Source organism: Neoarius graeffei, chromosome 27 (assembly GCF_027579695.1).
Source record: "Neoarius graeffei isolate fNeoGra1 chromosome 27, fNeoGra1.pri, whole genome shotgun sequence".
Taxonomy (NCBI): Eukaryota; Metazoa; Chordata; class Actinopteri; order Siluriformes; family Ariidae; genus Neoarius; species Neoarius graeffei.
In genome coordinates, this window is record NC_083595.1 from 13732416 (window position 1) to 13760299 (window position 27884).

General features: G+C 42.6%; 1 protein-coding gene across 5 annotated transcripts in view; it reads left to right on the forward strand.

The window, feature by feature from the left end:
- zranb3 (zinc finger, RAN-binding domain containing 3) overlaps window positions 1-27884 on the forward strand; it is a 230706-nt gene that overhangs the window by 180468 nt on the left and 22354 nt on the right. For 3 of the 5 annotated variants that reach the window (XM_060911702.1, XM_060911704.1, XM_060911705.1), the window contains 5 exons: window positions 6386-6492; window positions 12076-12177; window positions 14679-14821; window positions 17610-17747; window positions 25569-25884. In XM_060911702.1, the coding sequence (XP_060767685.1) occupies window positions 6386-6492; window positions 12076-12177; window positions 14679-14821; window positions 17610-17747; window positions 25569-25884 (806 nt within the window). Of the gene's footprint in view, window positions 1-6385; window positions 6493-12075; window positions 12178-14678; window positions 14822-17609; window positions 17748-18565; window positions 19312-25568; window positions 25885-27884 lie in introns of those variants that run through there. The other 2 variants (XR_009651757.1, XM_060911706.1) reach the window with 2 other exon arrangements.

A 27884-nucleotide genomic window follows, 5' to 3' on the forward strand; every position in this document is an offset into this window, starting at 1 on the left:
ACTGCAGTTATCTAAAGCAGGAGAAAGCCACACTGGGGTGACTATTTCCCGTGACACAATATGGCGTACACTGCAGAGGAATGGCACGCATGGATGCCGTCCACGAAAGAAGCCTCTCCTAAAGCCCAGGCACAAAAAAGCCTGCCTAGAGTTTGCCAGGACCCATGCTGACAAAGATGAAGACTACTGGGACTCTATACTCTGGAGTGATGAGACCAAGATAAATGTTTTTGGAACTGATGGCTTCAAAACTGTATGGCGTTGCAAAGGTGAGGAATACAAAGAAAAATGCATGGTGCCTACAGTGAAACATGGTGGTGGCAGTGTCCTTATGTGGGGCTGCATGAGTGCTGCTGGTGTCGGGGAGCTGCATTTCATTGATGGCGTCATGAATTCACAGATGTATTGCTCTATACTGAAAGAGAAGATGCTACCATCACTCCGTGCCCTTGGTTATTGTGCACTTTTCCAACATGACTAAACACACATCTAAGGCCACTGTTGGATTCCTGAAGAAGAACAGGGTGAAAGTGATTCAGTGGCCAAGTATGTCTTCTGACCTGAACCCGATCGAACACCTATGGGGAATTCTGAAGAGACAAGTTGAGCATCACTCTCCATCCAGCATCCAGTCACTAAAAGAGGTCGTTGTTGAAGAATGGAAAAAGATTGACGTTGCAAAATGTCGCCAACTTGTTCATTCCATGCCTAGAAGACTTGGTGCTGTCATTAAAAATCATGGAGGCCATACAAAGTACTAGATGTAGTAGTTTTTGTTGTTGGGTGTACTCATTTTTGCACCACCCTAATTTGAGTAAAACTGAAAAATGTGTAATCTAAGTTATATTATTAACCTTACTTTCACGTTATAAGTTAAACAGATGTTATATTAAACTTTGTCTTGTCAACATTTTGGAAATTGTTTGTGTTCATTGAGAGATTGTTGAAAATGTTACTTTTCAAAGGGGGTGCACTCATTTACGCTCAGCACTGTAATTCTTGACAGCCATTCTAACCGGGCACATCTGGGTAACAAACACCGGTCAGTCCAAAAGTGGCAATATTTTTGATCACTTGAAAAATGGGTGGGTCCAAATAAAAGGTGCCACGTTCCACGTTAACAGGTCTAGATGTAAATATCAGGAAATGAAAGCTGAAATTCTGATCTGTTGTTTCGTATTCATTATTAGCTCAACAGGCGATGAGGCGATGAGTCCATCGTACGTCCAGCATCATCCACGTTTGACGAAAATCGCTTCTTCTTTCTCAATTCTTCACTGATTTTTATTCTCTTTTGGCAGGAAGGTAGGTCTGCCTGGGGTGCATATAGCTCCTACCCAAATTTGCATAATTGCAGTTAATAATGAAGATATGGAGGAATTAAGCCCTAACGAGCAGTTTCCACACAAACCGCTGCTTCTCCCTCAATTCTGCACCGATTTTGATTCTTTCGGTCATGAAGGTAGAGGTACCTAAGGGGCATATAACTTCTACCCAGATTTGATTTCTCACGGGGCCAGAGTGAGCGTACGCCATCATTGACGGTCTCGTTTGATCTCAAACCCAAAGGTCTTCAGCGTATCGCAAAAACAAAATAATTGGCTTTGTTCTTTTTCCTTTTATACCCCAGCAAATTGGCAACAGCATTTACAATTAAGCACTTTGTTGCAGAAAAATAATTAACCTTAACAGGTGAACAGTAACTCTGTCACTGGTTATTTCCCTATACACACCTCCAGCGTTTTATATAATCTACAGTACGCTGAGTTTATTAGGTGTAATTAATTCGCACAATTAAATATTAAGTCAATCCCTCATGTATGGTTTATTCAGCGCTCAGTACAAAAGCAGTCTCAAATACAGTGTCATGCAAAAGTATTCATCCCCCTTGGTGTTTGTCCTGTTTTGTCACATTACAAGCTGGAATTAAAATGGATTTTTTTGGGGGGGGGGGCGTTAGCACTATTTTATTTACACAACATGCCTACCACTTTAAAGGTGAACGTTGTCGTTTTATTGTGACACAAACAATAATTAAAATGAAAAAGCAAATTTGGAGTGTGCATACTGTACGTATTCAAACCCCCCCCCAAAGTCGATACTTTATAGAGCCACCTTTTGCTGCAATTACAGCTGCAAGTCTCTTGGGGTATGTCTCTATTAGCTTAGCACATCTAACCACTGGGATTTTTGCCCATTCCTCAAGGCAAAACTGCTCCAACTCCTTCAAGTTACAGTGGGGCAAAAAAGTATTTAGTCAGCCACCAATTGTGCAAGTTCTCCCACTTAAAAAGATGAGAGAGGCCTGTAATTTTCATCATAGGTATACCTCAACTATGAGAGACAGAATGGGGGGAAAGAATCCAGGAAATCACATTGTAGGATTTTTAATGAATTAATTGGTAAATTCCTCGGTAAAATAAGTATTTGGTCACCTACAAACAAGCAAGATTTCTGGCTCTCACAGATCTGTAACAACTTCAAGAGGCTCCTCTGTCCTCCACTCGTTACCTGTATTAATGGCACCTGTTTGAACTCGTTATCAGTATAAAAGACACCTGTCCACAACCTCAAACAGTCACACTCCAAACTCCACTATGGCCAAGACCAAAGAGCTGTCAAAGGACACCAGAAACAAAATTGTAGACCTGCACCAGGCTGGGAAGACTGAATCTGCAATAGGTAAGCAGCTTGGTGTGAAGAAACCAACTGGGGGAGCAATTATTAGAAAATGGAAAACATACAAAACCACTGATAATCTCCCTCGATCTGGGGCTCCACGCAAGATCTCACCCCGTGGGGTCAAAATGATCACAAGAACGGTGAGCAAAAATCCCAGAACCACACGGGGGGACCTAGTGAATGACCTGCGGAGAGCTGGGACCAAAGTAACAAAGGCTACCATCAGTAACACACTACGCCGCCAGGGACTCAAATCCTGCAGTGCCAGACGTGTCCCCCTGCTTAAGTCCAGGCCTGTCTGAAGTTTGCTAGAGAGCATTTGGATGATCCAGAAGAGGATTGGGAAAATGTCATATGGTTAGATGAAACCAAAATAGAACTTTTTGGTAAAAGCTCAACTTGTCATGTTTGGAGGAGAAAGAATGCTGAGTTGCATCCAAAGAACACCATACCTACTGTGAAGCATGGGGGTGGAAACATCATGCTTTGGGGCTGTTTTCCTGCAAAGGGACCAGGACGACTGATCCGTGTAAAGGAAAGAATGAATGGGGCCATGTATCGTGAGATTTTGAGTGAAAACCTCCTTCCATCAGCAAGGGCATTGAAGATGAAACATGGCTGGGTCTTTCAGCATGACAACGATCCCAAACACACCGCCCGGGCAACGAAGGAGTGGCTTCGTAAGAAGCATTTCAAGGTCCTGGAGTGGCCGAGCCAGGCTCCAGATCTCAACCCCATAGAAAATCTTTGGAGGGAGTTGAAAGTCCGTGTTGCCCAGCGACAGCCCCAAAACATCACTGCTCTAGAGGAGATCTGCATGGAGAAATGGGCCAAAATACCAGCAACAGTGTGTGAAAACCTTGTGAAGACTTACAGAAAACGTTTGACCTCTGTCATTGCCAACAAAGGGTATATAACAAAGTATTGAGATGAACTTTTGTTATTGACCAAATACTTATTTTCCACCATAATTTGCAAATAAATTCTTTAAAAATCAGACAATGTGATGATCTGGATTTTTTTTTCTCATTCTGTCTCTCATAGTTGAGGTATACCTATGATGAAAATTACAGGCCTCTCTCATCTTTTTAAGTGGGAGAACTTGCACAATTGGTGACTGACTAAATACTTTTTTGCCCCACTGTAGATGGGTTGCATTGGTGTACAGCAATTTTCAAGTTGTGCCACAGGTTCTCAATTGGATTGGGCTTTGACTAGGTCGTTCCAAAACATTTAAATGTTTCCCTTTAAACTGCTCCAGTGTAGCTTTCGCAGTATGTTTAGGGTCATTGTCCTGCTGGAACGTGAACCTTCGTCTGGCTGACTCAAACAGGTTTTCCTCCAGCATTTAGTGCCATCCGTCTTTCCTTCAGTCCTGACCAGCTTTCCTGTCCCTGCAGATGAAGAATAGCCCCACAGCATGATGCTGCCACCACCATGCTTCACTGTAGGGATGGTTTTCTCAGGGTGATGGGTTTGCGCCACACATGACATTTCCCATTATGGCCAAAAAGATCAATTTTAGTCTCATTTGACCAGAGAATCTTCTCCCGTGTGTTTGCTATGTGCTGTTGGGCAAACTCCAAACGTGTTTTCTTAAGCAGTGACTTTTTTTTTTTTCTGGCGCCACTTCCATAAAGCCCCACTCTATGGAGTGTATGGTTTAAAATGGTCCTATGGACAGATAGTCCCATCTCCGCTGTGGATCTTTGCAGCTCCTTCAGTGTTATCTTTGGTGTCTTTGTTGCATCTCTGATTAATGCCCTCCTTGCCCGGTCTGTGAGTTTTGGTGGGCGGCCTTCTCTTGTCAGGTTTGTAGTGGTGCCATATTCTTTCTATTTTGCTGTAATGGGTTTAATGGTGCTCCCTGGGATATTCAAAGTTTGGGATATTTTTTATAACCCAACCCTGATCTATACTTCTCCACAACTTTGTCTCTGACCTGTTTGGAGGCTCCTTGGTTTTCATGTTGCTCGCTTACCAGAGTCCTTCCAGAACAGGTCGATTTATCCCGACATCATGTGACACTTTGATTGCACGCAGGTTGTTAGGTTCAACCCAGTTAGAAGGTCAATCGGTCAACTTATTTCTCGGGACCCCCGCCCTCGTACCACCTGCAGAATTCTGGGACAGAACACCGCAAAAAAACAGAGAACCAGAGATCGGTTTAACTACTGTTTATTCACAGTATTCTCGCCAAAGATGAAAGATTACAAACACCTTTTATAACAAATCATAATCTCTCCAAACGGCTATTGTGTCTGTCAAATGTGTGTGTGTTTGTATGTGACCTCAGAGAGGGGTGTGTGTGTGTGTGTCTCTGGGAGGGTGTGAGTGAGTGACATCATTTTGATATCTGTGTCTATGTGCTAGGTCAGCAAATCGCATCTTAATTCCATATATATATATATATGTGTGTGTGTGTGTGTGTGTGTGTGTGTGTGAATGAAACCTTCAATCAGAAGCAAAATAATATTTCAGCAATTTCATTTACGCACGTCAAAGCGTGCGAGATGTTTTTACGACAATGTTTGGTCTAACAAAGAAGTGTTCTTCTCCACTGGACGAAGGTCAGGCTACACAGGAACAGTTTAAAATCACTGCCATAGTATATGCAATAGTCCAAAATAATAAAGGATCTTAAAAAGCTCTAAAATATAAAGTCTTAACTCTTTGTTCAGCAATAAGGCTACCATTACATCCTACATTAAAGTGTGTGGGGGTCGATCTGACATCAAAACAGACCTTGGCGTCGTTCAGACACATCTCTGATCAAAAATACACATTTCATAAACAAAATGTTCCCAAACAATGTCCAGCCGAGACAGAAGGTCATTTTTAACTGAACCTTAAGTTAATCCTTAATTTTGTCACCATTTTAATAAATTACTGCCTTCTTGGTCATGAATAATACTTATATAAACCTAACACAGGTCAATCTTAATCAACTGATTATGTGACTTATGAAGTGAATTAGTTGGACCAGCTGTTATTTAGGGGTTCCATACGAAAGGGGGTGAATACCTATGCACACTCCAGATTTCTGTTTTTTTTTTTTTTTTTTTTTTAAATCTTAATTATTGTTCGTGTCACAATAAAACCACAATGTGCACCTTTTAAAGTGGTAGGCATGTTGTGTAAATCAAATGGTGCTAACCCTCCAAAAATCCATTTTAATTCCAGCTTGTAATGTGACAAAACAGGACAAACCCCAAGGGGGATGAATACTTTTTGCAAGACACTGTATAGGATAATTTATTTGCATTTAGAATGAAATTATTCGGAAACGTATCTAGTGGCATCGTTTGCTTTGTGTCGTTTTTAAAATGAGCTCACCATAGTGCCATGCTTCCTGCCAGCCTCGTGCACTGATATAAGAACGTGACACCGAATCAGTGGCATGGTGTACTAAAGATCATCACTGTGCTGATTTGGGTGGGATTTAAGTTGTTGATGGCCAGGAGCGTCCGGTCCATCAGGAATGATGTGCACGAGTGCCGTGTTTCTAAAAAGCTCCACACTGTTAATGAACAAGAGGATGAGGGACGAGGTGGCAGAGTTGCATTGTGCTCATTTACTGATGCAGCTGCTAGTTGTCTCGTTATTTTATTTTATTTTTTTCCTTCCCCTCCCTGCTGACCTTTTCTTGATTGAGGCACAGGCAGTAATGATCATCCCTCCTCCTTCTCCTTCTCCCTGCTAGCTAATGATAGCCGCGAGTCTGAGCCAGTAGACGACTCTCTGCCTGTGTATGACAGCCTGAAGTTCTGCGCCAGCAAAAATACTGATAGGATCTACATTTACAACAAGGTAACACACACACGCGCACACATATATACGTGGGTAGCTTCATTTTGCCACAGTCCCTCTTTAGACTGAGAATCCAATCCAGACCAGATTAATGAGTCCGGCTCTGTTTATCACACTTCTCTCTCTACAGACCAGTCATGCAAAATGAAACGTCTTCTCAAGTTGAAATTGCGTGCCATCGTTTACGTTCTTTTAAATGGGTGGAAATATGAGCACAAAGTCCCTCGATTGACTCAGATTGAGAAATATTAGCAGAGTTAGATATTTAATAAGACCTTCTCCTCTGGCTATTTGGGCTCGGCAATGATGGATGATGCGGCCACAGGCAGAGCTCAGCGAGGCGGGGGGTGAGGCTACAGTGAGAAAGAATGACAGAGGAAGAGAGGAGATAGGAGAGGAGCGACGCATGAAGGGAGGGAGAGAACAAAATTATGCAGTGCACATAATATCTAATAATAACAAAGCTGCTCCATAGACGATGTACTGTCCTTAAGCGAGCATATTTATATACAAGGACTCAGAAGCTTATCAGATCAGTTTACGCTAATTCACACAATCAGACTCGCGCCGGCATCTTGGAATGCATTCGTTTAACTCAGACAGGAAAATAACTTCACAAGGATTAGGGACACAAGTGTGTGTGTGAGAATACCTCTTTCGCCTATCAAACTGAATGCTGAAAGACTCCCTGTTGTTTCTTCAAGCAGCAACAATAGAACAAACTTCACAAAGAGAGAAATGTTTTTGCTTGTTCGAGTGCCTCGTAAAAGGCGTGTGTGTCATGAGCAGTGAAACACTCTTCCTTAAAGCAATCATTCAATTTCCTCCTTAGCGTAAATATACCTCATCAGTCCAGACACGTTTGGTTGCTTCTTTAGGTTTGCACTGGAATTCCAAGGCTGATGTAGTCCAGGAAGTGTACATCACCCAGTTAAGCACTGCGCAAAGTCCATCCCTGTGTCCGAAATCGCTCACTCGTTCACTACTCGCTATATAGGGAATTGCTATATAGAGGACTATATAAGGGGTGTTTACACGGCACATATTTGCATCGATGCTGTATTTTGTTGCGATATATCTTACACCGGTGTAAATTTTGTGGAGCGTTCACACGTCACAACCTGCTTACTAGAGAGAAGCGTGTTAGCACCGGTGCAGCCCCACTTGCGTTCAGACAGCAGTTTTTGCGACCGTGCTATACGATAGTAATAATGCGGAAATGAAATATGCGCATGCGTGAAAATGTACTTCCTTTTCCCGGTTGTCATGGCATCACCAAGCGCCGGGAAAACAACGTGGATGAAGACACCAGTGTTGCCAGATACTGCTGACGTTTTCCAGCCCAAAATATGTTCAAATCCGCCAAAAGGCACTTAAAACCTCCCAATCTGGCAACACTGGAAGACACGCAGTTCTGTTGTTGTTGATATTCGCCATTTTGGAAGCGCAAAATACCAGGATGCAAATTATACAATGCCCATATGTAATCAACTCTCCTCACGCGTAGCGAGTCTACCCCTGTAGCGTTCAGACGTCCCATTTTATATTGGTGCTGCCCCGCAAACTAGCATTTACTCCGGAGTAAATTTCTTAAACCACCTCCCGAGCAGGGTTAGATTTGCACCGGTTTAAGCAGCTTTCAGGGGCTACAACGGTATAACTTTGTACCGTGTGAACGCTCTACCGGGGCAGCCCCAGTGCTACACCGCAGTAAAAGTTGCCGTGTGAACACCCCTATAGTAAGTTCATTGGTAAAATTAAAAAAACCGCTTTCGGACTCTAGCCCGTTGCGCTGGTATTTACGTCATTACTGTTGCACAATTAAAACGTGCCAGATCAGTCGGCTGGTGGGTTTTCAAAATAATAAATAGCCTACATGCATGCATTTTTGTGACGAATCCATATGATACTGAGCATATTTCCCACATTAATAAATACAAAGTACCTGCATCTTTCAGTTCTTTGAAATCAAGGCTGAATCCTTTCTTCTTTGCCGCTGCCTTTTATTAAATCAAACTGGAGACTTTTTTAATTTAATGTCTTTAAACGTGACCACAATGCATGATGGGATACAGTGGTGCTTGAAAGTTTGTGAACCCTTTAGAATTGTCTATATTTCTGCATAAATATGACCTAAAACATCATCAGATTTTCACACAAGTCCTAAAAGTAGATAAAGAGAACCCAGTTAAACAAATGAGACAAAAAATATTATACTTGGTCATTTATTTATTGAGAAAAATGATCCAGTATTACATATGTGAGTAGCAAAAGTATGTGAACCTTTGCTTTCAGTATCTGGTGTGACCCCTTTGTGCAGCAATAACTGCAACTAAACGTTTCCGGTAACTGTTGATCAGTCCTGCACACCGGCTTGGAGGAATTTTAGCCCATTCCTCCATACAGAACAGCTTCAACTCTGGGATGTTGGTGGGTTTCCTCACAAGAACTGCTCGCTTCAGGTCCTTCCACAACATTTTGACTGGATTAAGGTCAGGACTTTGACTTGGCCATTCCAAAACATTAACTTTATTCTTCTTTAACCACTCTTTGGTTGAACGACTTGTGTGCTTAGGGTCGTTGTCTTGCTGCATGACCCGCCTTCTCTTGAGATTCAGTTCATGGACAGATGTCCTGACATTTTCCTTTAGAATTCGCTGGTATAATTCAGAATTCATTGTGCCATCAATGATGGCAAGCCGTCCTGGCCAAGATGCAGCAAAACAGGCCCAAACCATGATAGTACCATCACCATGTTTCACAGATGGGATAAGATTCTTATGCTGGAATGCAGCGTTTACATTTCTCCAAACATAACGCATCTCATTTAAACCAAAAAGTTCTATTTTGGTCTCATCTGTCCACAAAACATTTTTCCAATAGCCTTCTGGCTTGTCCACGTGATCTTTAGCAAACTGCAGACGAGCAGCAATGTTCTTTTTGGAGAGCAGTGGCTTTGTCCTTGCAACCCTGCCGTGCACACCATTGTTGTTCAGTGTTCTCCTGATGGTGGACTCATGAACATTAACATTAGCCAATGTGAGAGAGGCCTTAAGTTGCTTAGAAGTTACTCTGGGGTCCTTTGTGACCTCGCCGACTATTACACGCCTTGCTCTCAGAGTGATCTTTGTTGGTTGACCACTCATGAGGAGGGTAGCAATGGTCTTGAATTTCCTCCATTTGTACACAATCTGACTGTGGATTGGTGGAGTCCAAACTCTTTAGAGATGGTTTTGTAACCTTTTCCAGCCTGATGAGCAACAGCAACGCTTTTTCTGAGCTCCTCAGAAATCTCCTTTGTTCATGCCATGATACACTTCCACAAACATGCGTTGTGAAGATCAGACTTTGATAGATCCCTGTTCTTTAAGTAAAACAGGGTGCCCACTCACACCTGATTGTCATCCCATTGATTGAAAACACCTGACTCTAATTTCACCTTCAAATTAACTGCTAATCCTAGAGGTTCACATACTTTTGCCACTCACAGATATGTAATATTGGATCATTTTTCTCAATAAATAAATAACCAAGTATAATATTTTTGTCTCATTTGTTTAACTGGGTTCTCTTTATCTACTTTTAGGACCTGTGTGAAAATCTGATGATGTTTTAGGTCATATTTATGCAGAAATGTAGAAAATTCTAAAGGGTTCACAAACTTTCAAGCACCACTGTATATTGCTTGGTTAGTGACCATCGGTTGCGCACTACTTTTCGTGATGCATTATGGGATACTTTGAGTGCACTATATAGGGTGTAATAATCCTCACTATCGTTTCAGACAGCACTACAAAATGGCGACCTCACTATATACTGCCCTATATAGTGAGTAGGGCGCGATTTCGGACACAGGGCACGACTAAATCACTAACTCGCTCACCTCGAGTCCGGTGGCTCAGCATCTCAAACTCATCTCATCTCATTATCTCTAGCCGCTTTATCCTTCTACAGGGTCGCAGGCAAGCTGGAGCCTATCCCAGCCGACTACGGGCGAAAGGCGGGGTACACCCTGGACAAGTCCATCTCAAACTGACCACAGTAATGTATGTATATGCACGTTATTGTTGTAATTGCGTTGTAGATATTTATCCAAGTTCATCTCCACTTCCCGTCCATTTTCTTCGGAACACCTGCACATTGGTGCAGTTATGCAGTAATCAGCCAATCAAATTATTTTCAGTTCATGTCGAAATGTGTGAATCTCAGTGTCTGTGGCATGGTTGCTGGTGCCGAAGTGGTCACGTGTCAATTTTCCCCATAGCAACAAGCCCGTGGTGGGCAAGCAAAACTTGACATTCCTTGACAACCATAAGAGTTTGACTGGCGATGCGAAACGATCCATTTCTATAATAGCTGTTTTTACCTTTTCTCCTGTCTTTTTTGACCCGAATTTCCGTGTGTACTTGGAAAAAGTTTGTGGTTTTAACTTCTGTCGTAAGTTAAAGCGAATTATTGGCTGTAAAAGAGAGTTTTTTGGACTCAAGTTGGTTGCCGCCGAAAGAAATTCACGTGCAAAATGGCGGATTTCTCAGGTATGTTTATAACTTATAATTTCTCCTTTTCTACCTTTTATCATTCGCTTAATGTGTGAAGATTCTTGAAAATAAATACAGATATATAGATACAGTGTATCCGCCATTTCGCACGTGAATTTCTTTCGGCAGCGACCAACTTGAGTCCAAAAAACTCTCTTTTACGGCCAATGATTCGCTTTAACTTACGACAGAAGTTAAAACCACAAACTTTTTCCAAGTACACACGAAAATTCGGGTCAAAAAGACAGGAGAAAAGGTAAAAACAGCTATTATAGAAATGGATTGTTTCGCATCGCTCTTATGGTCGTCAAGGAATGCCAAGTTAGCTTGCCCACCACGGGCTTGCTGCTATGGGGAAAATTGACACGTGACCACTTCCTGCAAATGGCCTTTTGAGCATTTCTGAAACTCCTGGGATTTCCAAACACACGGCAAAAAAACAGTGAGCAGAAGTTCTACAGGCTCAAGAGACACCTAGTTAATGAGGGAGATCAGAGAAAAATGTCCAGGCTTGTTTGAGTTAACAAAACGGCTCCAGAAACTCATCACCACTCTTTACAACCGTGATGAGCAGAAAAGCATCTCGGATTGCCCAACATGTCAAACCTTGAGGCAAACAAGCTACAAGAGCAGAAGACCACGTCAGGTTCTACTCCTGTCAGCCAAGAACAGGAAACTGCGGCGACAGTGCCTGCGCCTGCTGATGAACCTGTTGGTCACTGGTTGGTGTTCCTGACTCGAGGTTCCTCCTGGTTGCCATGGTTTCCCTGGTGCATTACCAGAGTAACTGCTGTCATCACATGACCTTTCTTTGTGCGCTGATAGATGGATGTTTAGCAGCACTCGGTGAAATTTCATCCCTGTACAATCGGCTCATGCTTTCGTTTGACTTGTATTGTAATTAATGGGCCTCAAAACTTTCTCGGGCGGTCATGTGATTTTGGCAAACTAGTTAAAACTTTTTTGTTACAGGCTGGTAATTTACATTGCAGTGTGCTTTGAAGTGATGCGTTTTTCCTCTGTGTGTGTGTGTCCGTCCTCTCAGGATGGTCTTCCACTCAACTGCAACTTTGTTCCTCTGGATATCAGACTACACAACTGGGATGACTTGCCTCCAGAGTTCAGCCGCACCGAGAACCGGAGACATGTGAGTGTGTGTGTGTGTGTGTGTGTGTGTGTGTGTGAGAGAGAGATGCAACTCGGGTCCGAAGTCTACATACACAAACATAAATGTCATAGCAATATTGGGCTTTCAGTTGTTTCTTTAAACTGTTCATTTTCTGTGCCGGAATGATTGTACAACATGCATCTTCAATATTAAAAAAAAAAAAAACAAGAATATGGTGCACAAGTTTTAATTTATTTTTTTCTGAAATCAACACAGGGTCAAAATTATCCATATAGGGTTAAAGATTTACATACACCCATTTAAATTATTACTTCACTGGTGCTGAAAGTTCCAAGAACGTCTTCGCTTATCAAGGGCAAGGACTCTTAACTTCTTGTTAGTGATCAAGACTGACTACAGCTTTTAGCTTCTGTGTGCACAACATACTGTAAAAAGGTTTGTTTGACCGCGCACTCATTGGATTGACCAGCACACAGTACAGTGGGAAAGTCCAAGGAGCTCTATGCAGATCTGAGAAAGATCATCATAGATTTACACACTCTGGAATGTCTCTTGGAGCCATTTCTAAAACAACTGCAGATTCCAAGACCATCAGTTCAAACAAGTATAATAATCCCACCAAAAGGCTCAAGGCACAGCCGCCACGACACCACCAGGCAGTGTCACTCGGAACACTGCACCATGGATCCACAAAGCGAGCACAGAAGCACCGCCACACAGAGCACTGGACAACTACGATGTTAAAAAGGACAACGAGCTCACTGCAGTCCATCATGAGCAGCCCAGGCATCGCCCGTGGCTGACCAAAGCCTGAAAGAAACCTACGCCAAAGCTGGGTCTGGAGCTACGCCACAACCGGCAGACAGAACATTCAACAAACCATACACAAAAACAATTTAATAAAATAAAATTTCAAAAAAACTCTGGTGAGAAGCGGCAGCCAAAATGCGCACAGCCTACTCTCAACTGGAAAGGGAAAAAGTATTGTGTGTAAGTTGTATGTCACAATTGTATGTTATTTGGAGGTGTAGACACTTTGCTGGAAGAAGACCCAAACTGTCTCCTTCAACTGACAGGAAAATGTTCCGGATGATCAAGTACAACCCTGGAACCACCAAGGCACAGGCTTGCCATGAACTGGGAGCTGCTGGAACACCAATGTCACGGTCTGCAGTTAAGCAAGTTTTACATCGCCATGGACTGAGAGGCTGCCATCCAAGAAAGCCACCCCTGCTCCAAAATCGACACCTTCAAGCTCGACTGAAATTTGCAGCTGACCACAAGGACCAAGAAAAAGTCTTCTGGAGGAAAGTTTTCTGGTCCGATAACAAAAGATTGAGGAGTTTGGCCACAATGACCAGAGGTACAGAGGAACACTGTACCAACTGTTAAGCATAGTGGTGGTAGCATCATGCTCTGGGTGCTAAAGAAGGCAACTGGACTTGCTTGAAATTCTTGAAGACGTTTCACCTCTCATCCGAAGGGTTTCTTCAGTTCTGTCTGACTAGTGGGGAGTTCCAGGTATTTATCCTCTCGTGGAGAGTCATTGAGGTCACACAGGTTGTTAACCCTCTCAGTCATCCTGTAGGTGTTAGGGTTGCTGGAGGCCAGGTGTGAACGGTGTTGAGTATTAGGGTCACCTCCAGTGACCCTAACACCTACAGGATGACTGAGAGGGTCAACGACCCATGTGACCTCAATGACCCTCCACTAGAGGATAAATACCTGAAACTCCCCACAAGTCAGACAGAACTGAAGAAGCCTTTCGGATGAGAGGTGAAGCGTCTTCAAGAATTTCAAGCAAGTCCGGTTGCCTTTTTTTTTAGTAGCTACGGTTTACGATGACCTGGATGACTGAGAACCTTCACAGACGCATCATGCTCTGGGGTTGTATTGCTGCCAGTGGAACTGATGGATTACGTAAAGTAGATGGAATAAAGAAGGACCACAGAATTCTTCAAGCCGTCAGAAACTTGGACGCAATTGGGCGTTCCAACAAGTTTCATTGACCCCAAACACGCCTCAAACCTAGTTGTGGAGAATGAAGTAGGCTACCATTAAGCTTCAAACAAGTCCTGACCTCAATCCTAACGAAAATATGTGGACTGTGCTTAAACATCACATCCTTGCCAGGAAACACACACATTTAACTCAGCTCTACCAATTCTGATAAGAAGAATGATCAGATATCCAGCCAGATTTCTACCAGAAGCTTACTGATGGTTCCCAAAAGCATCTGGTCATGGTGGAACTTATTAAGGGACGTTTGACCAAATATTCGGGGTGCTGCATGTTTATTTTTGATCCTGTGTTGATTTCAGAAAACCCAAAATAAATAAACTTGTGCACTAAATTTTTTTTCCCCTTTTTCCGATTAAAGATGTATTCTTGCACAGAAACAGAACATCACTGAAAGCCTAAAACTGCCATGACATTCATGTCCATGATGACTGCAACTGTACGTACATCATATGTCGGCTACTGAGAATGACTTGATAAGGATGAGCAACTGTGTGCAGTTGGTGCGTTTCGTACGCGAGTGGAGCTTTCTGACGGCAATGAAGCAAAGGATGGTGAGGAAGACTGGCAGAGTCTTTCACAGCCCGACGCTGCTTGTGGATGAGCTCACACACACGCAGCGCCGACACAGTAGCACCAAGAGGCAAGAGAGCTCGCGCACACACAAGCAAAATCACACGCGTGTAGTTTTCTTTTACTGTCCTCGCCTCATCTGCTTCTTTGGATTTATGCCTCTCTCGCTCTATCTCTCTCTGTGTCTCTCATTGTCCATCTGTTCACTTATGAGTGTAGCTCCATTTCTTTGGCTGTCTCCTTGTCAGTCTTTTTGTCTCCTTGTTTTGCTCCGCTCCATCTCTCTCTCATTCTTCCTCCGTCAGTGTCCATTCTAGTGCAATCTTTTGCTCCATCTGTTTGCTCTGCGTCTGTGTACAAATGTTTATTTATTTATTTTTCTCCCGTGACACGTTTTCTCTCTGCTTGTCTCTTTCACTCCACTGTCTGTCACTCTTGGTTAGATTACCTGATGTATATCAGTCATCTCTGTGATTATCTTGTGCTCAGTTCTCGCTCTTGCACGCACACACACACACACACACACACACACACACACACACACACACACAGCTTTTAGACTAGAAGCATGAAGACAGCTCTTATGAGGAAATATTCATCATAAACAAGACCTGCTGCTGTTTTAGCTTTTTCAAAGATAAAAGTTGCTGAAGGACACAAATCTGTTGCTGGATCAGCGATTTGTTAATACAGGCACGTGTTCAGCGAAAGGGTGCCATTAAAAAGCTTTTATAAAATAAATGCATGGAAAGATCGACACCCATTCTGTGCCTGTCGGTCTGGGTGAAGGAGGCGTGGCCTCTGTGCCTGTCGGTCTGGGTGAAGGATGGATGGATGACTGTAAAGCTCCTGTAGCTCATTATTATCCCCCACCCAAACAAAGTTCGGCGGGGGATATAGAAACGGGTTCTGTCTGTCCATCCGGTCACGTTTTCATTTCCGGGCCATATCTTTAAAGCTACGGAGGATATCTTCATGAAAATTTGTATACATATCAAATAACATGTAAACTGGTGCCTTTTTTTTTGGGGGGGGGGGGGGAGAGGTATTTTTCAAATTTTTACATAAACAGATTTTGAATTAGTTTCTCAGAGCAATGTTCGTTTGCGGAGCGCATATCCAAAACCGTTCATGATACGGATCTGAAACTTGGTATACATGTTAACAAGGTGATGTCGACATGCCTTTTCAGACTGAGAAATTGAAATTTTTCATGTTTCTATGGAAACAGTTTCAGACTTGGTCTCTCAGGTTAGTCTTGTTTCCGGAGCAGAACTTGAAAACTATGAGCGGCGTGGTCTTGAAAGTTGGTATTCGTGTCGATTAAGGAATGTACACTACCGTTCAAAAGTTTGGGGTCACCCAGACAATTTTGTGTTTTTCCATGAAAAGTCACACTTTTATTCGCCACCATAAGTTGTAAAATGAATAGAAAATCTAGTCGGGACATTTTTCTGGCCATTTTGAGCATTTAATCGACCCCACAAATGTGATGCTCCAGAAACTCAATCTGCTCAAAGGAAGGTCAGTTTTATAGCTTCTCTAAAGAGCTCAACTGTTTTCAGCTGTGCTAACATGATTGTACAAGGGTTTTCTAATCATCCATTAGCCTTCTGAGGCAATGAGCAAACACATTGTACCATTAGAACACTGGAGTGAGAGTTGCTGGAAATGGGCCTCTATACACCTATGGAGATATTGCACCAAAAACCAGACATTTGCAGCTAGAATAGTCATTTACCACATTAGCAATGTATAGAGTGCATTTCTGATTAGTTTAAAGTGATCTTCATTGAAAAGAACAGTGCTTTTCTTTCAAAAATAAGGACATTTCAAAGTGACCCCAAACTTTTGAATGGTAGTGTATATGTGCCTTTTGATACTAAAGCCAGTATCTCACTGGGCTGCGAGAAATTGCGAACGTCATTCGCGAGAGTTTTTCAAAAGTGTCTTGAAACATTTGCGGGGCTTCTCAATTTCCTCGCATGAGTCGCAAAGTGTCGCTCCTTCGTCGCTGAAATTTTGAACACGTTCAAAAAATCCGTGCGATAAAAGTTCTCTCAAAATAGCCGCAAATGTGTCACAAAGCCATCGCGAACCATTCTCAAGTCAGTTTCCGTGAGACAGGAAGTGCGAGTGTATCTCACTGGGCTGCGACAGCCTGCGACTAGTTGGAGACCCAACAATTGTGATAAAATATGCGAATATCAATTCAGTGTGATTCCAAGTGAAAGTTGTCGCTAATTCGCATATTTTATCGCAATTGTTGTGTCTCCAACTAGTCGCAGGCTGTTGCAGCCCAGCAGGATACTACTGTGAGAAATTTTGAATTGTTAGCTCACCTGGACCAAAGGTCTGGTAAGGTTGCGCCATGGGCTGCTGAGGTCCGTGTAAAGAGGTTGGGTTGGTTTCCTGCAGCAGAACTTGAAAAATGTGACACATAATATCTTGAAACTTGGTATATAGGGCGGGGGATATAGATGACCTGTCTTCTTGTTCATGCAGGCCTGCCAGACATTAAGAGTAATCTCTTCGATGTGACTAAAGCCTCAGTCACAACCGGCCGTACGTGCTCCTACGGCTGGTCTACGTGCAAGAAACGCACGGAGGGCGCGCGTGACGTGCTGATTTTCGAGCCGTAGACCGGCCGCAGAGGTTCTTTGTCATGTCAAACAAACTCTACGGGCGCTTACGTTTTTTTTAGGTTACAAGACAAACTTACGGCCAACGTGCGTCTTTCTCCACGAACAAAAAAAAACGCAGCGATTTGGGAAACGCCAAAAATTGCACGGCCAAAAAATCGTACGTCCGGTTGTGACCGAGGCTTAATTTCCATCTCTCTTGTTTCTCTGTCTCAGGTATCTCTCTAAGCAGGAAGTGGCTGAGACGTCCCTGAGTGCAGCCCGGAGACAGGGAGGGACCGTACGCTCCATCAGCAAGGACAGCTCTTCCTCCTTCAAGAGATCTATCATGAAAGCACCCAGTCACGCTGAGAAGTATGTCGCATAAACACACACACATACATTTTGTCTCCAAAGCACAGCATGATTATAATGACTCAGTATGTGAACCGCACTGACAGGTAGATATTGCTTTTTTGAGATTCAAGATTTTTTTTTTTTTGTCACATGTGAAATGATATGGCAACAAATAGCAAACACAAACTTTTATTCTAGCTAATGTCAGTAGAGAAATTCTGTTGCATATCTGCTCTCTGCCCAGATTCGGGTCGAGCTTCATTCTCAGCACAGAAGTGGCGTGTTAAGAGTGTGCTGTGTTGATCTATCGGGCACAGCAGCTTTGCTGTTGTTTAGAAACACCTACTGGCTACTTTATTAGACACACCTACGCTGTTGGTCCATCATGCATCAGTGGTTGGTGGATTAATTAACTCGACAGTGGCACCGAGATGTTCAAATCCCCAACGACGCTGCTGTGCCCTTTCTCAGATAATATAAAGTCAGCAGTGGACATGTGGTTATCTCGCTCCCTTTCTGAATGCAAGTTAATTTTTGTTCAGAAAACAGTAATGTATTTGTACCTTATAGTGTGTGTGTGTGTGTGTGTGTATATATATATATATATATATATATATATATATATATATATATATTAGTGCTGTCAAGCGATTAAAATATTTAATCGCGATTAATGTCGCGACAGTCATAGTTAACTCGCGATTAATCGCAATTTTATCGCACATTTTTGTCACATAAAAAAAAACATTGTAATTCTCTTATCAGCATAAAAAAGTGAATGGGCTTGCTTTGTACCAATGTGGTTTTTTTGTTTTTTTGTTTTTTTTATTGCAAAGCATAACACGTCTTGACACAGCCACTGCAAAGTGAAACCTAAGCCGAACACCGGTGCGAGGCTAGCAAGAGAACCATGAGTGAAATGATCTACTGTTTGAGTTAGTCTCTAATCAGAGAGACAGGTTACACAGTGACGGTAGGCTTGACATGCTTGATTATAATATAAAGTACACTATTATATTAAGTTTAAGTTGTTCGTTGATAAATATTGCATTGAATCTGATCTTTACTCTTTCAGCTCACTTAACACATTTTGTACTTTTACACTTTCTGCCTGTTGATGCGTCGCGCTGTCCAATCAGAGGCGGCCAAATTTGCATATTACAGGAAGGATTTCTGGGATAGCATTGAGTTTACAGTTCAGAGGGATCTGGCTTCTTTAGACGCTGTCTTCTTAAAACTGAATGAATATTTAAAAGGAGCCAAATGAGCCAGTCTTTTGAACGGCTCTTTTCAAAGAACGGATCACAAAGATGCGGATCCCATCAAAGAGCCATAAATCCCATCTCTACTAGCGCGCCCTCCCTGCGCTGGTTCTTTGGGGAGGGCAGAGGACTCTGGCTGTGCGGGGCGTGGCATTGCAGTCTAGCTGCTATCGGGTTTTTTTGCAAAGTCTTTGTTCCAAGTTCCTGGCAGTTTCAAAAGCTTATGAAAAACCTACATCATGTCACAGAGCATTAATCTCGCGATAAAAAAATTATCGCCGTTAAAATTGAGTCAAGTTAACGCGTTAACGCGACATTTTTGACAGCACTAATATATATATATATATATATATATATATATATATATATATATATATATATATCTGTCAGCCATCATACCCAAGTTATTCAGTAAATCAGCAGTGTACGCAGAGACACAAACAAAACGGAGACACACGCAAGCGTGCGCACACTGTCAAGTCCACGACAGCTTTTTAAATTGTATTTGACAGCTGTTTACTATTCCACCAAGTTTGTTAGTGAAACACTGATCAGACACCTTCATCTCTGCTACACCGAGTTTCAGCTCCCAGCTGATCCACGCCACACTCCGTAGCATATAAGCACACGTTCATATCCTTATTTACCTCCCTCTCGCCTCTCTTTTATCGTTATCTCTGCCACACTCGGTGTGTACGCTCCACTCCAGCTGCTACTGCTGCCGCACCCCAGGTGGGACCAAACTGGAAATGAATATATATATAATATTTATTTTATTTTTCTTAGCTATATATAAATTTTTCACTTGGCTTTCTGCTCATCATATTACTCTGCGTGAGTCAGGGTGGAGCAGGAACTGGAACTGACAGCTACATATTTATGAATTTGCAGCGGTGGGCAAAAAGCGCAGCACTCACAATTTTATTTCCATGTGTAATTATGTGTGTAGTGGTAGACAGTCTGGCCTTCTAAACTGTGCGTGTGTGTGTGTGTGTGTGCTGCAGAAAATGCTGGAGAATGCTTAGCACACAGGATAAAGGCTTAATCCAGAGCCTGAAACGCAAACACACACACACACACACACTGATGTTACCATGGAAACCAGGGAATGAAAATTAAGACGGCTCGCTGAGGACTGTCTGGGAGGCTTTTTTTTTATCGTTTAATATTATTTTGAAGACAGTTAAAGGAAAGGAACAGACACTGAGATAAGGAGAAAGTGCAACAGAGATGGAAGGCAGAGAGGGAGAGAGAGAGAGAGGGGACGGACTGAAGAGGGCAGAGAGATGTGTTTGCTGTGAAGCACATCAGCAGTGGTTTTACAGATAAAGTTCAGCACCATAAGCACCTTCCTCTTGGCACAGAAAAGCCCCCAACAAGCTCTCATCCTTTCGCCCACTCCCTCTCTCGCCAACCCACTCGCTCAGTTTCTCGCTCGCCCACACTCTTACAGCTCTTCTGAGGGCCATATTCATCATGCCTCTTGATGGATGGCTGCTGTTTTAGCTTTTTAACACACAAAAGGACGCACGCCTGATCCTAGACCAGCGCTTTGAGGACACCGGGTCGAATAAACGTCCACGCAACATGAAAACGAAAAGCGCAGGCCCTGTTTGTGTAAAACACAACTTCATGTCAACCTGAAATGTCGTGAACCAGAGGTTTATTCAAGTTAATCTCGGGCCTAATCGAGCTAACCAGATTTACAACCTTTCACTGGAGTGATACCTGAACACGGACTGGCCAAGTGGAACCATACTCCCAGAAACAAGGGCAGGAAACCTTTCTTCAGGATTCTTCTTTGTTGCCGGGATGGAACCCTTATCTTTGGTGCATAACTTTTAGTTACCTGCTTTAAAAGTGCACGTTTCAAGGTAAAAAGGTGTACGCTTGACGGTACTACCCCAGTGATGAGGAAGGGTACACATGGTTAACGTTTGTTTGAGTGCAAAATTATTATTATTATTGCTGATTACATGCAATTATCCAATCAGTAAAGCATGTAGACAGAGATCAAGAGCTTCAGGTAAGCTTCACATCAACCACCAGAATGGGGGGAAATTGTTGGTGCCAGACTGGAAAAAACCATCCCGTCAGCAGCAGGTCTCCTGGAGGAAATGCCTTGTTGATGAGAAAGGTCAGAGCAGAATGTCCAGGCTTGTTCAAGCTTCCAAGAAGGTTACAGTAACTTAAATAACCACTCTGTGCAACCGTGGTCAGCAGAAAAGTATTTCAACATATTAAACCTTGAGGCGCAGCAATGGACAGCCGCGCCAGGTTCTAGTCCTGATGCTTTAAATGCCTGGGCATTCAGCCATCCATTGACGGTTTAATTTTTAATGTAAACAATTTAAATCAATCACATCGCTGGAAAGGTTGTAACCTTTCACTGGAGCGATACCTGAACACAGACTGGCCAAGTGGAACCATACTCCCAGAAACAAGGGCAGGAAACCTATCTTCAGGATTCTTCTTTGTTGCCGGGATGGAACCAGGGCCGTAACTACCATTGAGGACACCGAGGTCATGTCCTCGGCATTTTTTTCCCACGATATTTTTTTTTTCACTCAGAAATGTGAAATTAATATATGATGAAAATCGTTCTGACTTTGATCGGTGGAAAATTCTAAATTCAGCTTGCATCCCCCTGTTCTCATTTGTTTGTCTAAAAATAAAGTCCACATAATCATTTTTAAACGAAGCTGAAATATCCGACATTGGAAACATTTCATATTAGGCAGCCTCGCGATAGTCAGCTAAGCACCACGGGATATACAGGAGCTGAGAAGTGTTCTCATCAAGGTCCGACTCCGCAGCCAGGCAGTTTGTCAATTAGTCGTGGAATCTGAAAATTGACATAAGATGAAGAAGTCTACTACACTAAAACAAACCAAACTCAGCTCTGGAAAGTCAACAAGTGAGAGAAAAAGAAAGAGGGAAGAAGGTGAGTTAATTTTGCCAGTCACTGACAGTTATGTGCCGGAATGCTTATGATCATTAACAGTGCAATTTTAATTAGCATTTCAAGCAACAACAGTCGAAGCCACTTAGCTAGATAGGATTTTCGTTTTCCAGGCGGCACAAACTCTTTTATTCTCTCTCTCGATGTGATTTGGTGCGTTTCAGATCAGAAAAGGCTGGACAGTCGTGACCTGTTGTTTATGAAGTTATTGGGTGCTGACGAGACTTGAGCTATTTTGCTAACTTACCAGACTATAGGCTAACGTGAACACAAGACACTATTGTTTTGATCATTGGTTGTATTTTCGAACGGAAATGAAAACGGGTAGTAAACTTATGTTCACATTTTATTTACAACATGATGTACCACCTCTGACTGCTTTCTGTCAATCACATGAAGAGCCCAGCCGCGTTCACAGCTCCTCCTCCGATCACCAGCTGGAGATGAGCCTCCTCTCGGGAAGTCTTGTCCCGCCCCTCTTATTGACTCCCATCCCCAGTGAGGCTCAGTGTCCGAATGGAGCGTTTTAGTCGGTTTTGTCCAATAACCGTCTAGTATTTTGCTATTGAAAAGGGCAGATATTTTTTAAAAAGCAATTGAAGTCTATTCAGGCTCGGCTAGATTGCGTTGTCACTCTCACTCACTCATTCTCACTCACTCACTCACACACACACACACACACACACACACACACAAAATACTTTTGTGATCGTGCAGTTTTTAAATTGTTAAAATAAACATGTTCACCTACATGTTCATCTTGTTGGGCTTGTGATTTTGACTCGTTTCCAAATTGACAAATAAGATGTATCGCAATGTTTGACCTCGGTATTTGAAAAATCCTGGTTACGGCCCTGGATGGAACCCTTATCTTTGGTGCATAACTTTAGTTACCTGCTTTAAAAGTGCACGTTTCAAGGGAAAAGATAAAGGTAAAAAGGTGTACGCTTGACGGTACTACCCCAGTGATGAGGAAGGGTACACATGGTTAACGTTTGTTTCTGAGTGCAAAATGATAATAATTATTATTATTGCTGATCACATGCAATTATCCAATCAGTAAAGCATGTAGACAGAGATCAAGAGCTTCAGGTAAGCTTCACATCAACCACCAGAATGGGGGGAAATTGTTGGTGCCAGACTGGAAAAAACCATCCCGTCAGCAGCAGGTCTCCTGGAGGAAATGCCTTGTTGATGAGAAAGGTCAGAGCAGAATGTCCAGGCTTGTTCAAGCTTCCAAGAAGGTTACAGTAACTTAAATAACCACTCTGTGCAACCGTTGTCAGCAGAAAAGTATCTCAACCTATTGAACCTTGAGGCACAGCAATGGACAGCCGCGCCAGGTTCTAGTCCTGATGCTTTAAATGCCTGGGCATTCAGCCATCCATTGACGGTTTAATTTTTAATGTAAACAATTTAAATCAATCACATCGCTGGAAAGGTTGTAACCTTTCACTAGAGCGATACCTGAACACAGACTGGCCAAGTGGAACCATACTCCCAGAAACAAGGGCAGGAAACCTTTCTTCAGGATTCTTCTTTGTTGCCGGGATGGAACCAGGGCCGTAACTACCATTGAGGACACCGAGGTCATGTCCTCGGCATTTTTTTCCCACGGTATTTTTTTTTTCACTCAGAAATGTGAAATTAATATATTATGATAAATCGTTCTGACTTTGATCGGTGGAAAATTCTAAATTCAGCTTGCATCCCCCTGTTCTCATTTGTTTGTCTAAAAATAAAGTCCACATAATCATTTTTAAACGAAGCTGAAATATCCGACATTGGAAACATTTCATATTAGGCAGCCTCGCGATAGTCAGCTAAGCACCACGGGATATACAGGAGCTGAGAAGTGTTCTCATCAAGGTCCGACTCTGCAGCCAGGCAGTTTGTCAATTAGTCGTGGAATCTGAAAATTGACATAAGATGAAGAAGTCTACTACACTAAAACAAACCAAACTCAGCTCTGGAAAGTCAACAAGTGAGAGAAAAAGAAAGAGGGAAGAAGGGGAGTTAATTTTGCCAGTCACTGACAGTTATGTGCCGGAATGCTTATGATCATTAACAGTGCAATTTTAATTAGCATTTCAAGCAACAACAGTCGAAGCCACTTAGCTAGATAGGATTTTCGTTTTCCAGGCGGCACAAACTCTTTTATTCTCTCTCTCGATTTGATTTGGTGCGTTTCAGATCAGAAAAGGCTGGACAGTCGTGACCTGTTGTTTATGAAGTTATTGGATGCTGACGAGACTTGAGCTATTTTGCTAACTTACCAGACTATAGGCTAACGTGAACACAAGACACTATTGTTTTGATCATTGGTTGTATTTTCGAACGGAAATGAAAACGGGTAGTAAACTTATGTTCACATTTTATTTACAACATGATGTACCACCTCTGACTGCTTTCTGTCAATCATGAGCAGCCCAGCCGCGTTCACAGCTCCTCCTCCGATCACCAGCTGGAGATGAGCCTCCTCTCGGGAAGTCTTGTCCCGCCCCTCTTATTGACTCCCATCCCCAGTGAGGCTCAGTGTCCGAATGGAGCGTTTTAGTCAGTTTTGTCCAATAACCGTCTAGTATTTTGCTATTGAAAAGGGCAGATATTTTTTAAAAAGCAATTGAAGTCTATTCAGGCTCGGCTAGATTGCGTTGTCACTCTCACTCACTCATTCTCTCTCACTCACTCTCTCACTCTCTCACACACACACACACACACACAAAATACTTTTGTGATCGTGCAGTTTTTAAATTGTTAAAATAAACATGTTCACCTACATGTTCATCTTGTTGGGCTTGTGATTTTGACTCGTTTCCAAATTGACAAATAAGATGTATCGCAATGTTTGACCTCGGTATTTGAAAAATCCTGGTTACAGCCCTGGATGGAACCCTTATCTTTGGTGCATAACTTTAGTTACCTGCTTTAAAAGTGCACGTTTCAAGGGAAAAGATAAAGGTAAAAAGGTGTACGCTTGACGGTACTACCCCAGTGATGAGGAAGGGTACACATGGTTAACGTTTGTTTCTGAGTGCAAAATGATGATAATTATTATTATTGCTGATCACATGCAATTATCCAATCAGTAAAGCATGTAGACAGAGATCAAGAGCTTCAGGTAAGCTTCACATCAACCACCAGAACGGGGGGAAATTGTTGGTGCCAGACTGGAAAAAACCATCCCGTCAGCAGCAGGTCTCCTGGAGGAAATGCCTTGTTGATGAGAAAGGTCAGAGCAGAATGTCCAGGCTTGTTCAAGCTTCCAAGAAGGTTACAGTAACTTAAATAACTACTCTGTACAACCGTGGTCAGCAGAAAAGTATCTCAACATATTGAACCTTGAGGCGCAGCAATGGACAGCCGCGCCAGGTTCTAGTCCTGACACTTTAAATGCCTGGGCATTCAGCCATCCATTGATGGTTTAATTTTTAATGTAAACAATTTAAATCAATCACGTCGCTGGAGACTGTGGAAACGAAGAAGAAGGTGAAATGCCATGGAGCACTGCTACTTGAGTTAGCGAACCTGACCTGCCAGCATATCGATTAAGCTAAACAGTACAAAGTACCTGTGTTTTTTTTTTTGTTTGTTTTTTTGTGTGTGTGAACGCAGAGAATCAGGAGCAGAGACGGGATATTTGCAAGCTCTGGACTCTGGAGGCACGCCACTGTGTTTGTCTTGCCAGAAGCCCAGCGTGGACCACTCGGGCTGGGCAGGCGGATTCTGCAGTGCCAGCTGCATGGAGGATCTGCAGCTGCGCTCCAGCCGAGGCTACAGCCGCTCGCGCGTGCTCGAGACGGAGCAAGGTGTGTGTCAGAGCTGTGGCCTTAATGCGCGCCAGGTGTATTTGCATGTCCGAGACGCGCCACACACACACCGCAAAGAGATCCTGGACAACACATGGCTGGCCCAGCTGCCTCTCAAACAGGTGAGTCTGAAACACATGCACGTGTTGAACAAACTCGAGATCCTGGAGTTGGACAGCTTTTTGGTTTGCACATCTGACCTTCAAACGGGTAAGACAGACGCAGAAACGCTCTGAGCTCAGACAGTGGGGAAATAAGTGCCATGCAGATCCACTGACGCGAGCATACAAAGATTATATTAGCGAGGACGCACAGCAGGGAGTTTGGGTGCGGGTGAGCCGTCTGTCGAAATCCCACCTTTGAAGCTCTTGATGAAATCCTCGCACTCTGGCATTATGAAGGAAAAGACCAGCTTCAATCCACACAGTCCTCCTTAGGCAGAGGTGGACAAAGTACCCAAGTTCATTACTTAAGTCAAAGTACAGATCCCACTGGTCAAATGTTACTCCGATACAAGTGAAAGGTCTCCAGTCAAATTTTGACTCAAGTTAAACTACTGAAGTAAAGTATTAAAAGTACATTTTCTGTCAACGCATCGTTGTATTATTGCCACAACGCTTACAAAACCTAATGCCTCTGAAGCAACCGACTGGATTTACTGACGAACTTGTAGAATGTTGTAAAATGAAACAACTGAATTGACAAAAAAAAGATTCGTTGTCGTTTTCAGTTTTTTTTTTTTCCATTTTAACACTCTTACCCACCCCCACAAAGCAGCATGGTAGTGTTCTGACACAGCTCTGGCAGTGTCCGAATCATCAATAAGCTGCTAGCTGGTTTTTCGCTTTGGCTACTGGTTAAAAAAAGAGCATAGTAGCTATAGTAAGCAGGGCTTTGAACCAGAATTTTTTTCCTATTGGTTCGTTCCGAACAGAAACGGAATTTTAACGTTTCCGGTTTTGGGTTCCACCATTAAATAGACGTTCCCGAACCGGTTAGAATAAAAAAATTTCGTTCTCGGAACGGTTAATTACGTTCCCTGTCAGCTGTTTAACAAATGGCTATAAAATTATGTCTCGGTCTCATCCAGCTTAAGCCAAATGTAGGCTAATTCTATTACAACCTTCATTAAATAAGACAAGAAATAATTCAAAACAATTATTTCAAATGTTGGCGATTTGGATTCTCAGTATGTCTTCCCATCTACACAAACAGAAAAAGTGCCAAAAATGAAAGATAATTCGTTTAGTGTGTTACCAAAGGCTAGTCAGGCCCTATGCATTGATAGGCTAACAGAGGTTAACGTCATTTAATGTTCGCGAGCCTCTCATTAACGTGGACAAATATATTGATATCGTGTTTGAAATTGACGTTTTTGAATAACGATAGACTGCAATATTTACCTCTTATTTAAGATGTGGAGACGTGATAGTAGTCCACCCTCCCGCTCTCTACATTCAGTCAGCGAACGTCACACAGGAAGTGAACCCCAGCGGGTCATAGAAACTTGCGCAGGAGAAGAATGACTTTTTTTATTTGTAGGCTACGAAAACTTTGGGGAACGAAATAAAAACCAGTATTAACCGGTTACCATTATTTTTAATAAGCATTTCTGTTCCGGAACATAAAAAATAATAAAGTTTCTGGTTTCGTTTCTGTTCCATGTGAAATAGAAAAAGTTCCCGGTTTTCGTTTTCGTTCCTTGAACCGGTTCAAAGCCCTGATAGTAAGTATGCAAGGTCACAAAAGCTACAATGTTAACGTTAGCAAAGACAGAAATCTGAATTCACAAAATGAACGCATGCTGTGCCATCATGGTGGTTTAACGTTAAGCTAGCTAGTCAGTGAAACTCTACCTGACATGCTAGCAAACGCTTTTCAAACTCGAAATCATATTGTGTAGCTAACGTTACGAGGAAATAAAGATTTCTACATTCTGTTTATTTGGCGAAATTACGCTAAAACAGATTTCTGAAAGGACTTCAGATAAGGTAACGTTATTCATGTTGGCGTAACTCCGTTTTAACAGTGTCCAAGTTAACTAGCTATGTGTTAACGTTAGCCGTGGACAAGGCGATGGCAGCTTGGTGGACAAATCCATAGAAAGTCATTTGACTAACCA